Source organism: Callithrix jacchus, chromosome 6, assembly GCF_049354715.1.
Source record: "Callithrix jacchus isolate 240 chromosome 6, calJac240_pri, whole genome shotgun sequence".
NCBI lineage: Eukaryota > Metazoa > Chordata > Mammalia > Primates > Cebidae > Callithrix > Callithrix jacchus.
In genome coordinates this window covers 36,638,914-36,655,655 of record NC_133507.1, presented here as the reverse complement: position 1 = coordinate 36,655,655, position 16,742 = coordinate 36,638,914, and the positions used below count along the sequence as shown (strand labels likewise).

At 39.2% G+C, this 16,742-nt stretch overlaps 1 protein-coding gene across 6 annotated transcripts in view; it reads right to left on the bottom strand.

Annotated features, from left to right (window-relative positions):
• The window catches only part of WDR33 (WD repeat domain 33), a 110,144-nt gene that overhangs the window by 61,005 nt on the left and 32,397 nt on the right, over window positions 1-16,742 (bottom strand). For all 6 annotated transcript variants that reach the window (XM_035304136.3, XM_002749232.6, XM_035304140.3 and 3 more), the window contains exons 2-7: window positions 8,333-8,559; window positions 6,516-6,584; window positions 5,724-5,828; window positions 2,691-2,786; window positions 2,347-2,498; window positions 567-664 (exon numbers count right to left, since the gene is read on the bottom strand). In XM_035304136.3, the coding sequence (XP_035160027.1) occupies window positions 567-664; window positions 2,347-2,498; window positions 2,691-2,786; window positions 5,724-5,828; window positions 6,516-6,584; window positions 8,333-8,536 (724 nt within the window). In that variant the 5' untranslated portion in view covers window positions 8,537-8,559. The remainder of the gene's footprint in view (window positions 1-566; window positions 665-2,346; window positions 2,499-2,690; window positions 2,787-5,723; window positions 5,829-6,515; window positions 6,585-8,332; window positions 8,560-16,742) is intronic.

Genomic DNA, 16,742 nt, shown 5'->3' with positions numbered 1-16,742 from the left:
TCAGTTATAGAATGAATTCATAGAGGTTTCTTTATTAATTATGAAATCAACAAAGTAAACAAGCAATGCCTCCCGAACTTAGTAACAAGCAGGCCATGTAGTACAAATGTGGTGTACTGCAAAACCAACTGCTTTCAGAAATAGTAACGCTAAGAAGTGTAGCTTTGATACCTCTATCTTGTTGGTTACTTCATATCATGAAAGGACCGCCAGGAGAATGAGCACTATCTAAATCAAACCACACTGTCAATATGTTGGGAGTAAGTACTCTGGCTACAGGAAAGGAAAAGAAACAGCCTAAAAGATGCATACAGATAAACGAGTAAGGAGAGGGGGCTCTTGTATTTAATTTATAGCTGAAAAATTCAAAGATGATACTGGTAGTAAAAAACCTACAAAATGACTGTGAATCAGAGAAAGTCTTGGTTTTTTTGAAGAGTCTGAGACGGTGTGTATATGTAAAAAAATTGAATGGAGATGTAAGCCAGTATTGTGGTTTTGTGATGATTTAACCACAAATGTCTTCCCTATTTAAATATTCCAATCAGTACTGTTAGTACACATACCTCGGAGAATTCTTTCCTCATGGCAACGAAGAAAGTCCCAGATTCTAACAGTGCCGTCATCAGAGCATGTAGCAAATTTATTATCCGTGGGTGAGAAACTGTTACATGAAGACACACAGCAGGGGAAAGAAGTCAGCATTTAACAGATAATCTGTGCTTCTCAGACAGGGAAAAATAAAAACACGGTGCTGCATTATAAACAGGAGAGGGCAGAATCCAGTGAAGAAGCCCTTAAAGCGAATGTTGTCAACTAACACAGGCATCTCATCAAAAGAAGACTTCATCAGAGCAGTTGTTTCTGAGTTTTCAACCATCAGTATTCTGAGAACTTCACGTGTGTATTATTAGTGCTAATGCTATCCATGTTCCTTCTTCATTTCCTATCATACCAGGAAATCATATGACGCTGCCTTAAGCGGTGAAACTAAATGGATTATATTTCTGCAGTATTCCTGCAGTCTTTTAAATCGCACACGAATACTGCTCCCAAAATTATCATCAGCTTCTGCCTGAAACACTTCATGAAATGACAAGCTGAAACCATGTGGGCAGTCTACTAGAAGACTGATTGCTAACCATCCCTATATATGATGTTTCTCATCTATCCTAAAGGTCGGTAGAAAACTTTCACATCTTCCTAGTAAGCTATTCCATGGATGTTGCACCTTTTGAGGAAAACTTTAAAATAATGACATTCAGACTTGTGTTTAAAGCCAAAGAATCCACTGCAAGAAGGAGCCAGTTTTTCCCAGTAGTGAAAAACGATCAAGTTTCTCAACTAACACTAAGAACTCCCTTGAACTTTGGAATCCTATGACTAAGAAAGGATCAACTGTGTAAACTCAATGTATGGGCATGGCACTAAGGCAAAATCTACAAAACAGAAGCATGTTCATCCAACAATTTCTGTTAAGATTCTGCAAGTATAAGCAAATGACTACAGTGGATGATGTTTCTATAAAGATGTCAACCTCCTCCCACACATGGGTGGCACAACCTTAAAGAATGCTGCTTAGCTTTATTCTGAGGCTGCAGCAATTCTTCAGGCTTGTATTTGGAACTTTTTCCCCCAGTTTTACTATACATATCTCACTGATATGTAAAAATATACAACTCACTGAAAATATTTAAACTCCACTTATTGTATACATTTGCATAAGTGATGTTATCAACAATGAATCAGAAGAAAAGTCCTAGAGTCTTCTTCACAATGATCTGCTTACAGCTGCAAAGCTTGAAGAACCCATTCATTAATCCGTTAATGTTTGCCACATCCATTTATCTGTGAGGGGTTTTAGTCCTATACTTTCCTTTGGAAAGTCGTGGCATAACCAAGCCAACCAGGTCTTCACTTAAGCCTTTTTCCACTTTGTGTGAATTCTGAAGTTGTTTTCTGTAGGCTTTAGATTTTATTCAGTTGCATACTTAAAGACTGAATTCTTTATTTGGAATGAAATATTCTTGTCTTACACAGTAGATAATAAAAAGGAATAAAGTATACACATTATTAATCATAAATGAAAAGAGAAAACCAGTGCAAAATGCGGCAGACAATACATCTCTAACATATTGCAAAGGCTGATACCGGGACAACACTACTTCAGAAAGGTGCCAGCAAAATGGTGAATGTGTGAAAACAAAGAAAAATATTGTGCTTATAGGGTGCAGAAAGTTTCCCAGAATCTGACAGAGCCCATGCATCTCTGCACCCAGAATACACTTAGAGAATAATTTAACCATGACAATAGGGACTACAGAAAATGGTATATTGTGTATAAACCTGGCCTCTCTAATCGCCTCCTTATGTGCCTGGAACATCTTGACGTTGTTCATGTTCGACTGCCAGTATTTCACATATCCTCCGTGGTCTGCTGTCAACATCCACATGTCATTATGTGACCACGTCATGGCCCTCACTGGGCTGTCGTGAGCCTATGAAAACAGAAAACATTAATTAGTAAGGTGCTGCTTCAAAGAATATATGACTAAAGGCTTACAAAAGCATATACTGACTCGAGGTAATGCCTCGTCCAATTCTAAGCTTAACAATGCCAATGAAGTGACTATATCTCAAGTTCTTCACAGTACCACAGGATGATGCTATCATCTGGTGATTACTATTACCTGTAATATTGTTTCAAAATTAAAAGTAAGTCCATTCCACAAGGTGAACTCCCCACTAGAAGCTCCAGTGACCAAGCGTCTTCCTTCTGGGGTCCACTAAGAGAGAAAAAAAGACAGGTTACACAAGGGCATATCCTCCAACTTCGCTAACTTTGAAAACATCTTAAAGATATTTATAAAACATGCAATTACTGACACTAAGTAGATGATACTTTCACTTAAATGTAGCTCAGCTTTATCAGAAGTACTTTGTCAGAAAAGAACCTAATGCAGTGCAGGGAAAGCTCTAGTACTTTGGCTTATTAGCTAAATTAAAGATACTAAGCACATGAAGAGTACATGCACCTACTCACTAAATTACACACACTTATGAATGCTAAAGACCATTTCAAAATACAATATGCAAAGACCTCATTTCCTAGGCTATATGAGAGACTAACATAAATAAGGTGATCAGTCACCACCACAACTCAAAGACTGAATAAAGAATTTGGTGCTTACAAGTACTAGGGGACAAATCTAGAAAGAAAAGTTACCAATATTCAATTAAAAAAACAAGATAATAACAAGTACCAATTTAAGGAAACTGAAGCTATCAAACTCTTCCTGCAGCTAAACATACTTCAAAATAAAATTGTAAGCTCTCCTCCATCCAAAGTACCAAGCAGTGATAAGTCTTATACTGATCTACTCTCAAAAAAAAACATAAATAGTGCCATGACTAATTAACACTACAACAATATTTTTAACTTTTTATTGATACACAATAGAGGTACATACTTTCAGGGAATGACTATACCAGTAATTTTTTTTTCACTTAAACCCTTTTCTCCTTCAAATTACACTTAAAACCCTTTTTTACTTGTTGTACTTAAAGCCCTTTAAATATTTTTACATCATTATTTTAATATTACAATTTGCATCCTAAAGGAAATCTGTGACATACCTGCTGGTTAATTTGAAACCTTTTTTTTTTTTTAACTTTTTATTTTCAAGTTTCTAAAATGGATCACACACAGATTTTCCTTAAAAGACGTAAACATACAAAATGTTAACACAACAAACCTATTTTCCAAAATGAAAACTGTGACAAAGTAGAAAAATATGTATGTGCGTAAAGAAACAGCAGGCTAGGATATATAAAGGTTATTTCTTAAATTACACAAATATATATGACAGTTTGGCTTTTTATTGTTTACCTGTAAGTCACAGTTTTGATTATCAGATAAAAGCCTCCTCCCTTTCTAGTTTCTGTTATCTGATATGGATCCTGACCCAGTCAATACTACAGACAACCAAACTATAGACACACAGCCCACGGTCTTTATACCTTACTATCTTTTGTGACTGTGCCTCTACTATGTACAAATTCTTTCTAAAACCTTATAGCGTAATCCCCACATGAGAGCATTTACCCACCTTACCAGATATGGCATGCTTGGATTTTATTCTTTCCATAAAGGTTTGCCATGTTATGTTAAGAGGATATTAAAATTAGCTGCACATGATAACCCTTTGACCAAATTCCCCTGATTAGAAAAAAAATTATACTATACATTGGTTGCCTGTACTCACATAACAATGTTTCTTTCTTTCTTTCTTTCTTTTTTGAGACGGAGTCTTGCTCTGTTGCCCTGGCCAGAGGGCAGTGGTGCAATCTTGGCTCACTGCAACCTCCTCCTCTAGGGTTCAAGTGATTCTCCTACCTCAGCATCCTGAGTAGCTGGGACTACAGGTGCACGCCACCACACCTAACTAATTTTTTGTATTTTTAGTAGACGGGGTTTCACCATATTGGCCAGGCTGATCTCAAACTCCCGACCTCATGATCTGCCCGCCTCAGCCTCCCAAAGTGCAGGGATTATAGGCGTGAGACACCATGCCTGGCCACAATGTTTCTTTACTGATGTTTCTTTTTTTTTTGAGTCGGACTTTAGCTCTTGTTGCCCAGACTGGAGTGCAGTGGCACGATCTCACCTCACTGCAACCTTCGCCTCCTGGGTTCAAGCAATTCTTCTGTCTCAGCCTCCCAAGTAGCTAGGATTACAGGTGCACGCCACCACGCCTGGCTAATTTTTGTATTTTTAGTAGAGATGAGGTTTCATCCTATTGGTCAGACTGGTCTCAAACTCCCGCCCTCAGGTGATCCACCCACCTCTGCCTCCCAAAGTGCTGGGATTACAGGTGTGATCCACCATGCCTGGCCCTTATGTTTCTATTGCCTAAAGCCACTGAGGCAAATAGGAGGCCTAACACTAAATGCAGCTATTTCCATGGAGTTCAGACTGATACCTCTCTCCCAAGACCTTTTGGTTCTCCTTGCTATCATACTCCTCTGATATCAGAAGCTCTGCTTATTTTCCTCATCTGCCACTAATGTTTGCCACAATTGTCTTTTCTCAGTCTCATTTTTTTTTTCCAACTGTTATTTGCTCAACTTAGACTGTTAACCATTCTACACCTCTGGATACTGTTAACTAACAAGTCCATTAGCTAGGAAGTAGAATAACAGAAACACAAAGAAAATGATTACATTACCATCTATAAAAATCAGGTTTATAATTAAAAATTATATTTTTAAAATTTCAGTTTAAATGTATTTAGTGCCTACTAGGTACCATCATAGAACTAAAACTTATGGTACACCACAGTTCTTCAGCTCTCTCAGATATTTTCCTACCTAGTAACTCCTAAGTATTTTTCATTTATCTTGGGATGCTGCTTTCTATACAGTAACAAAAGCATTCCTATTCAAAGACAACTCTGAGACCTGCTCCAATATGTATCCATGTATTCAGAGAGAATTCTACAGAAATTACCACATGAAGAAAAACAATCCCAAAGTGGTATCTCACTCAATAGTGATAAAGCAGATAAACAACTGGATATTTCAAAATAAAGTTACTAGGAATAAACCAATTATTAGCCCAGATATACTTTTAAAATAATATTTTAGTTTCTTTGCCCTGTCAAATACATTTGCTGTATAACTCAAGATTAATTTTCCCCCCAAATATCCAACACAATACTTACCCTAACAACAAATACCGGACACTTTACTTTATTTGTTGATGTCCGAACAAATTTTGTTGTTACTGCATTCATAGGATTATTCAACATTCCTATAGGTGGGACCAGCTACAAAAAAGGAAAATTGGGTTCTTAGAATTCCTGATTACATACAAGGCAGAAACCAGAAATGTGGCAAGGTAATGATTTCAACATTTAAGACAAACTGGGGACTATATAAAACTTTCCCATAAAAACAATTATAAAGGATTATTACAATTAGTCTATTAATTAAAAACAAAAAAAGAAAAAACCAAAACACACACACACACACACACACAAATAAAATTTAATTTAAAAACAATTAGTCTATTAAGTGAAGAAATGTAAGATACAGGAAAGTTAAATACCCATTATAACTAAACAAACAAGAAAATCACCAGACTTCCCCAGTTAGTACTCAGTTAACATAATTAAGTATGCTCACATAAAGCTAATTAAGTTCAAATTTAAGTTTTAAGAAAGTTAAAATTAACTTTCCATTATAAGATTTTAGATTATTCAACTTCTTATTGGACACTGCTTTAAGTCCCAAATCAAAAATTTACCCATCATTAGATTAAAAGGAAAATCTAAATTGAGACAAAAATATCACCTATGGTTATACATACGTGTTACAGTATCCCTTTGGGAATATTTTAATTATAAAAATGTAAAAAGAGAAGACCATTTTGGACTTGAAGCCACATATTTTTAGGATAAAATATTCAAGCAAGGAAGTATTTATTAAGCTAGCATGACACATCATATACTTACATCATTGTAATAACCTGCATCAGGCTGAATTGCCCGCATATCTCTCTGGTCTCTTTGCCATATTCTGTTCTGTTAAATAAATAAATATATCAATTACTGACTAGATGGTCTAATTATACTCAATTTGAAATTATTAACGAAACATAAGCTATTAAATGGATAGCAAACAGAATTTTAAAATATTGTTTTCTAAAACAAATAGTGGGTGCCTTAGAGAGCTTTCCCTTCTTATCCTACTAACATTGCTTAGAACCTTCCTCCTCGCCAGGCCCAGTGGCTCACACTTATAATCCCAGCACTTTGGGAGGCCGAGGCAGGCGGATCACTTGAGGTCAGGAGTTTGGAGTTTGAGACCAGCCTGGCCAACATGGTGAAACCCTGTCTCTACTAAAAATACAAAAATTAGCTGGAAATTGCTTGAACCAGGGAGGCGGAGGTTGTAGTGAGCCGAGGTGGTACCATGGCACTCCAGCCTAGGCAAGAGAGCAACATTCCATCTCAAAAAAAAAAAAAAAACCTTGCCTCCTCACTTTATCATATTAGCCCCTACCCACTTATCAAACTGTTGGCCCCAACAGTATCTACCTTAAGAAAAGGAAACGGCAGAGGGGTTAGACAGACGTCCCCAATTTCTTCAAAGCCCTTAGCACAAAACAATTCTTCCTATCTTGCCCTTGGTTTTCTTGATCTCTCTCAACCTCTTTCCGAGTCTACTTTTGCAATTGAAATTTCCAGAAAAATCAAAATCTGTCTTTATCTGTGAATCTCTTTCTCCTGTATGCCTGCAACATACTAATTAGGCCCAATATGCAAATAGGTAATGAAAAGCAGACAAATTTTCATAGAACAGACCTAAACCCAGTGAACTTAATAGGGTAGCATTACTAATAATGCTAATTCCTACGTTAAGACAAGTAAATAAAGAACTCTAAAGGGAAACTGTAGGTAGGCCCCTGCTTGCCTTTACTTAGTAAGCCGAAGTTGCTTTTAACCTATAAAACTGCATCAAGCGTTCAATACTCTTGAACGGAAAGCCCTTTTCCTGTCTCTAAGAAGTACCTACCACCAGGACTTGGAAGCGGGAGAATCCATGTACTCCTTCCCTGTCTCTGAAACCCAAAGCTGCAGTTCTGAACATACGTTCCCACAAAAATATTCCTATGTTGGTAGTCTTGCATTATTTCATATACACTGCAGGTTTAACAAGGGTTTTAAGGTTTGCCTAGCAATTAAAGTACTCTCTTCTAATTTGTGAACTTTTAGAGCAAATCCTATTTCCGAAATGGAGTCTAACTTTAATGATTTTTTAGAAGATGATATAGGCACAGAATTTCACACAGTACTAGTGGCTTGAGGTTCTCCCTAAATGAGCCAATTTGAAATTCCACCTCATCCCACTAATTCAACTAACAAAGGTATACATACTTATTACACTACATCTAAAAAATTATCTTCTTGGCTGGGTGCGGTGGCTCATGCCTGTAATCCCAGCACTCTGGGAGGCAGAGGCGGGCAGATCACCTGAGGTTAGGAGTTTGAAACCAGCCTGGCCAACATGGTAAAACTCTGTCTCTACTAAAACTACAAAAATTAGTCAGGCATAGCAGCAGGTGCCTATAATCCCAGCTACTTGGGAAGCTAAAACAAGAGAATCACTTGAACCCAGGCGGCAGAGGTTGCAACCACCGGACCTGAAACTGCACCACAGCACTCCCCAGACCGAGCAACAAGAGAAAAATTCTGTCTCAAAAAATATAAAAATATAAATAAATAAATAACCAAAGTTTGGTCATCTGAAGTACACTGATTAGGCTTACCTCCAAATACTTAATTACAGACGGATTGTAGTCTATGGTTTTTCGGTTTACAGCTTTTCTCATTCGTTTTCCATCAAACGTAAGCTGTTGCATTGCTTGCTGTTGTGCAAAATCGGGTCGCTTATAAAACAGCTGTCGAGGTGCCTGGTGTTGGAACCTTGGCATATGGAAAAAACGAGGAGGAGAACCAATTTCTGTAGCCATGGTGATGTTTTCCTTCTAGGATACTAGGATAAGGAAAAAGCACTTTCACTACAAATATCAGCACTGCAATATGCCTGAAAACATTTTTAAACTGACATTTTTTTATACTTCTTTTCCCTTATGCAACATAAACTACAGTCATGCATCACTTAACAACAGGCATATGTTCTGAAATGCATCCTTAGGCAATTTCATCATTGTACAAACGTCACCGAGTTGTACTTACACAAACCTAGATGGTATAGCTTACTATTAATCCCTAGGCTACATGGTACAGCCTAATGCTCCTAGGTTGCAAAGGTGCACAACATGTTACTATACTGAATGCTAGTGGCAACTGTAACACAAAGTTAAGTAATCATGTGTCTAAACATATCTAAACATAGAAAAGACACCATAGAAAATTATGATAAAAATGCTGTAGTATAATCTTATGAGACCACCATCATACGCACATTGACACTGACCACAATGTCATTTTGTGGTGCATGACTATATTAGATCAATGACAGACCAGTTACATTTTGAAAAAGACTAACGTCAAGGCAGAAGGCTCGCTTGAGGCCAGGAGTTTAAGATCAGTCTGGGAACGCAGTGAGACCCGATCTCTACAAAAAAATTAAAACATTAGCTGGGCCTGATAGCATGCACCTGTAGTCCTAGCTACTCTGGAGACTGAGACAGGAGGATCGCTTGAGTCCAGAATTTTGAGGTTGCAGTGAGCCATGATCGTGCCACTGCACTCCAGCCTGAGTGACAGAGACCCTGTTGGAAAGAAGGAAGGAGGGAGGGAGAGGACAGGGAAAGACTAATTCACAGAGTAAGTGCTAATAGGTATTTGTTGTCAAAGTATGCCTGATGGAAGAAAAAAAGCACAACTCATAACAGCTTCGGGCAGGGTGTGTATGTATGAGTTAATGGATGGGTATTATGTTTATGTTTATGGAATAAAAGAAGGCAGAATCAATGGGAACTGTTCACTCCTTTTTTCTTTTTTCTAGCGGTAAGATCTCACATGTTGCCTAAGCTGGTCTCAAATTCTGGGGCTCAAGAGATCCTCATACTTTGGCCTCCCAAAGTGTTGGGATTACAGGCCATGAGCCACCAAGCCTGGACTTATATTTTTTAAATTAAAATTTCACTTAGATTTTTGACAGTAAAACTTACTATTTTTATATTTATTGTTAAGACTCCATTTTCTACAAGATTCCTTAAATGCTCTTTAAAATTTGATTTTTGTCCTTTTAAGTTTCCAAGGAATAGTACAGAAAAAGAAACTGTCTTCTTTTATACCTATAATGAACAAAAAAAGTACGTATGCCCAAATTTCAGGAGCAAAATACCACAGAAACTTATTTCTCAGTATGTGTATTTACATATTTATAAAGGCAACATTAAGTTCATATCTGAAAACTGTCAAGACCTTATAGTTTTCAAATTCAATGCTCTGCATTTAAACTTACATGTCAATAATACAAATATGCATTATTTTAAAATAAATTTTAAGGACATTTTAAAAATCAAGCCAGGCATGGTGGCTCACATCTGTAATCCCAGCACTTTGGTAGGCCAAGCAGGAGGACTGCACTTGAGGCCAGAAGTTCAAGACCAGCCTGGGCAACATAGCAAGATTCCATCTCTACCAAAAAAAGAAAAAAAAAAAGTTTTAATTAGCCCAGTGTGCTAGGGAGACCTGTAGTCCCAACTACTCAGGAAGCTGAGGTGAAAAGATCAGTTGAGCCTGGGAAGTCAAAGCTGCAGTGAACCATGATAGCACCACTGCACTCCAATCTGGGTGACAGAACAAGACCCTGTCTCAAAAATAAAATAAAAAAATAAACTACTACAGGCCAGGTGCAGGCCAGTACAAGTAATCCCAGTACTTTGGGAGGCAGAGGAGGGCAGATCACCTGAGGTCAGGAATTCAAGACCAGCCTGACCAACATGGTAAAACCCCGTCTCTACTAAAAAATATAAAAATTAGCTGGGTGTGGTGGTGCAGTTCTATAATCCCAGCTACTCAGGAGGCTGAGGCAGGAGAATCACTTGAACCCAGGAGGCGGAGGTTGCAGTGAGCCGAGATCACGCCATTACACTCCATTCTGGCAACAGACTAAGACTCCATCTCCACAAAAAAAAAAACACTATTACAAACACAATAAAGGAGAGACATTGGAAACACATCTACAATTGTTGTTGTTTCAAAAGCAGAAAAAACTGTAGCCACCATTATTTGTCTGTATTCTTAAAACTGCCTTATTTCACTCTCTACACACTAAATAATGAGCCTAAAAAATGTATTGTTCCCTTTGGATGAAATATTCTCAGCATTACTTCATTCACCCTTGTCACTTTGGTCCTTTCTAAGACCATCAAATTTGAATAATAAGACAGTAACAAGGAGGAGAGGTGAAGGGAAAAGAAATCCTGACTTTCACACACCAAAAATGAATGGTGCAATAACATAGGCATTAAACCTGTGTTATTTCCACCACTCTGAAGCAATCCCAGAGGGTCCTCGGCAAATGTTAGCTTGAAATAAGATGAAAAATATTCTATGTCTTAGAGGTGTGTGTGAATTAAACTGCACAAAAGCACTAAGCAGTTGATTTAATGAAGCTAATGGAGGAATCTGTTAACTCAGTTATTCCATGAATCCAATTAAGTTTCAGCATTCCAATTTCAATCGCCAGCTTTAATTTAGATACCTGGGCCAGTAATTCTAAAAGAAGGCAGTGTTGAAAAGCATTTTTATTTTTGAGATAGGGGTCTCCCTCTGTTGCCCAGGCTAGAGTGGAGTGCTGCGATCTCAGCTCACTGCAACCTCTGCCTCACAGGCCTAAGCAACCTTCCCACCTCAGCCTCCTGACCATTAGGCGAATGCCCCACACCCAGCTAAGTTTTTTTGTATTTTAGTAGGCTGGTCTTGAACATCTGAGACCAAGCAATCCACTTGTTTCGGGTCACCCAAAATGCTGGGATTGCAGGCATGAGTCACCATGCCCAGCCCAAAAGCCTTTTTTTTTTTTTTTTTTTTGGAGACAGAGTCTCACTCTGTCACCTTGGCTGGAGTACAGTGGCACTATCTCAGCTCACTGTAACCTCCACCTCCCAAGTTCAAGCAATTCTCCTCCCTTAGCCTCCTGAATAGCTGGGATCCCAGGCATCTGCCACCATGTCCAGCTAATTTTTGTACTTTTAGTAGAGACAAGGTTTCACCATGTTAGCCAGGCTAGTCTCAAACTTCCAAACTCAGGTGATTGGCCCACCTCAGCCTCCCAAAGTGCTGGGGTTACAGGCATGAGTCACAGTGCCTGGCCCAAAACCGTAAAGTTATGACTTTTTTACTTCCCAATCAAGTATCTAATTATATTAGAATAAAATTATTCTAACAGTATAGTTTCTAACTTTTTTTTTTTTTTTGAGATGGAGTTGCACTCTTATTGCCCAGGCTGAAGTGTAATGGCATGATTTCGGCTCACTGCAACCACCATCTCCCAGGTTCAAGCAATTCTGCCTCAGCCTCCCAAGTCACTGGAATTACAGGCATGCACCACCATGCCCCGCTAAGTTTCTAATGTTTTTACCATAAAATGAGAATACAGATTTTTTTTCACAAGTCAAAGGGATTTAAATATTATTCTGCCCCCAAAAAGAAATTAAGTTGATATAAACATGGATGAATATCAAAAATAGTATCCTAAGTGAAAGAAGTCAGCCACAAAAAGGTCACATATTGTGTGATTGCATTTACATGAAAAATCCAGAACATGATAATACACACAGACAAAAAGCTAAAAGATTAGTGTTTGCCATGGGCTGGAGAATAAAAGGAATGGAGAATGACTGCTTGATGAAAACAGAATTTCCTTTTGCAATGATGAAAATGTCTTGCAACTACACGGAGGTGGTAGCAGCAAAACACTGTGAATTTACCAAATCTCACTGAATTATACACTTTAAAATGGTTACAAGAGTGAATTCTTTGTTATATGACTTTTACCTCAGTTAAAAAATGAGCTTAATATACCAAAAAAAAAAAAAAATTTTTTTCTTTTTTTTTTTTTTTGAGACAGTCTCACCGTATTGCCCAGGTGAGAGTACAGTAGTGCGAACTCAACTCACTGCAACCTCTGCCTCCCAGGTTCAAGCGATTCTCCTGCCTTCGCCTCAAAAGTAGCTGTGTAACCACACACCACCATGTCCAGCTAATTTTTGTCTTTTTAGCAGAGCCGGGGTTTGTCCATGATGGTCAGGATGGTTTCGAACTCCTGATCTCAGGGGATCCGATCCACCTCGACCTCCCAAGGTGCTGGGATTACAGGTGTAAGCCATCACAACCGGCCCACTGCAAAAAAATTTTTAAGGGACAGCAAATGAAACAAGAGAAAGTTGGTGACTGTAAAAGCTGGGTGGTGAGTACGTGGATACATAGCACTAACCAAGAGCCACATCAAGGATACACTCTACAATGCGTGGGAAATGACTTAAGTCAAATGCAAAAAAATATTGTTACTTACACTCTTTGGAATAATTCATATGTTAAAGATTCAGAAAAATATCAATCCTTCATTTAAGAACTTATAGAAGAGCCAGGCATGGTGGCTCATGCCTGCGATCCCAGCACTTTGGGAGGCCAAGGCGGGTGGATCACAAGGTCAAGAGATCGAGACCATCCTGGTCAACATGGTGAAACCCTGTCTCTACTAAAAATACAAAAATTAGCTGGGCATGGTGGCACACGCCTGTAGTCCCAGCTACTAGGGAGGCTGAGGCAGGAGAATTGCTTGAACCCAGGAGGCAGAGGTTGCGGAGAGCTGAGATCGCGCTATTGCACTCCAGCCTAGGTAACAAGAGCGAAACTCCGTCTCAAAAAAAAAAAGAACTTATAGAAGATGGGAAAATAATCTTTCCATTTACAAATCTGTTAAGTAAAACTGGCTCTGAAAAGGGGCTTTTAACTTTTCCTTGAATGGTCAAGTATCACTCGTGTTTCAGAATCAAAGGTCAAGCATGAAGAAAACGAGAAAAAATAAGTACAAGTATATTTCAAATGAACATCCACCTAAAATAAAACTAAAACAAAGATCTCTTCGCAATACAGTGACCAGGCTTCACCTATACCTTATACACTTCAGCTTCACATCCTGCAAACTATAAAGTTACCTGGCCAAAATCACAACAGAGTCTCTTGGTGGCTGTTAAGGGCTGAAATGTGTCCCCCTCAAAATTCCTAAGTTTAAGTCCTAACCTCCAGTACCTCACAATGTGATTCTATTTAGATATAGAGTCCTAATTCAATCTTGACTGGTATCCGTTAAAAAGATGAGGATACAGACAACACAGAAGGATGACCATGCGAGGACACAGAGAAGGAGCAGCCATCTACAAACAAGAGAGGAGAGGCTCTCCAGGAACCAGCCCTGCTCACATCCTCATCTTGGACTTTCAGCCTCCACAACTGTGAAAAGATGTATTTCTACTGTTTAATTCGCTCCCCCTCCCCACTCTATGGTACTTTGTTATGGCAGCCCTAGCTAACTAAGAGAGTGGCAGTCAAAGCATACCACCTCTGGACTCTCCTTCAACATAGATTGTCAAAAAACACTGAGCAATGACACCTGTAATCTGAGCACTTTGGGAGGCTCAGACAGGTGGACTGCTTGAGCCCAGGAGTTCAAAACCACCAGGTAAGACCCTGTCTCTACAAAAAATACAAAATTAAGTGGAGGTTACAATGAGCCAAGATAGTGCCACTGTACTCCAGCCAAGGTGACAGAGTGAGACTCTGTCTCCAAAAAAAAAAAAGGCTTTTGGGCTGGGCATGGTGACTCATGCCTGTAATCCCAGCACTTTGGGTGATCCGAAACAAGTGCAACAAAAAATGCAAAATTACCCAGGCCTGGTGGTGCACACCTGTAGTCCCAGCTACTGGGGAAGCTGAGATGGCAGAATCACCTCAACCTGGGAAGTGAACTGCAGTGAACCATGATTACACCACTGCACTCCAGTCTCAAAAAAAGAAAAAATATTTGAGCAATAATGATACAACAGCTTTCTCTGATAGCAGAAAACTTGACATGTGAGACTGAAAAGTTAGTGACCACAATAGAAAAAAACCAATTCTCAAAAAAGTCATTACAATTATCTCTAGGCTTTACTTAGGATTAAACTGCAAAGATCTAGATTTATGACCAAATGCAAAGAAGAAAGAAGAGCTTTGCCCTTTGCAAAAGTAATTACTGTGATTTGTACACACTGCAGTATTGACTTAAGGTATGCTAATAGAACACCACAATTTAAACTACTTAGTCCCCAAAACATATTCATCTCATATCTAGGGTAGAGAGGAAGAGACACAGAGTTTGGGAAAGGAGGGTGTAAGAAAGAGAAACTGAGGTAGAGAGAGGACAAGTAATTTGCCTATTGTTTTTCCATATATACTAACAATAGAACCAAAGTGCCAAAGACAAAAATCTGTCTGAAACTTTTTTTTTCTTTAAGATGAACTCTCCCTCTGTGGCCAGGCTGGAGTGCAGTGGCGTGATCTTGGCTCACTGCAACCTCCGACTCCCTGGTTCAAAACAATTCTGCCTCAGCCTCCTGAGTAGCTGAGATTACAGGTGCCCGCCACCATGCCCAGTTAAATTTTGTATTTTTGGTAGAGATAGGGTTTCATTATGTTGGCCAGGGTGGTCTCTATCTCCTGATCTTGTGATCCACCCACCTCGGCCTCCCAAAGTGCTGGGATTACAGACGTGAGCCACTGTGCCCAGCCTGAAACATTAAATTCATCAAGCCTCTCCTATACACAAACCTTCAATGTTTAAAGAAATCAGCACAATTTTATCGAGTCTACTTTACATACATACATTGCCTCAGGTACAGCGCACACAATTCTGATTCACTAAATATCACTCCTAATTTCATAGAACAGTAGTTTTCAGACTTTGCAGTGCCTGGTCCCCTTCTCTATTTTTAGCAAATATAAAGATCCTGAGTATACAAAAGTTTGCATCACATCCTTAGCCTTAGGCTTTCAACTGCTCAAGAAAATCGGGAAAGCCACTCAATTTCTGTTTTTTCAACCTGTAGAATGAGTTCTATGTCTCAAAAACACTATTTTGCATTAAATTTATATCTTTCAACAATGTAGTGACTATACTATTGAACAGAATGGAACACTCAGACTTGGTTTGCCAATGTTGGTACGCACAAGTCCATACCAACGTTATAATTCTGCTTTTCTTGAGACAGGATCTCACTCTGTTGCCCAGGATGGAATACAGTGGCATCATCACAGCTCACTGCAGCTCAAGTGATCCTCCTGTATCAGTTTCCCAAGTAGGTAGGACTACAGGTGTATTCCACCTGGACTCAGCTAAGTTTTTCATTTTTTTATAGAGACAGCATCTCACATTGTTGCCCAAGCTGGTCCAGAACTTCTAGGCTCAAGCGATCCTTCCACTTCAGCTTCTCAAAGTGTTGGGACTACAGGCATGAGCCACTGCGCCTGGCCTATTCTGTTTCTTCTCCCAAATGCTCACAAGATAACTTATTGTATAACCTCAGTCATGTGATGATACTGAAATTATAGTTGAAGATATAGGGCCGGATGCGGTAGCTCATGCTTGTAATCCCAAAACTTTGAGAGGCCAACGCAGGAGGATCTCTTGAGGCCAGGAGTTCCAGACAAGCCTAGGCAGAATAGCAAGACCCCCATCTCTACAAAAAAAAATGTTTTAATTATTGGCTGGGTGCAGTGGCTCACACCTGTAATCCCAGCACTTTGGGAGGCCAAGGTCGGTAGATAACCTGAGGTCAAGAGTCCAAGACTAGCCTGGCCAACATGGCAAAACTCTCTACTAAAAATACAAAAATTTATTTTTACTGGGCTGGCACCTGTAATCCCAGCCACTCAGGAGGCTGAGGCAGGATAATCACTTGAACACAAGAGGCACAGACTGCAGTGAGCTGAGATCATGCCACTGTACTCCAGCCTGGACGACAGAGCGTTTATCAGTACAAAAGAGCTCAGAAAGAGAGTAATGTGAGAAGCTACTACTATACTAAGATACTAATATGCTGTGTGCCAGGCACTATTACAAGGGATATAGCACAGGAAGCTTATAGCATCAGTCAGCCTTAAGAAGCTTAAATTCTGGGTGAAGTGAGGCAAGTAGGAGCAGGGGGTGTGGGGAAGAAA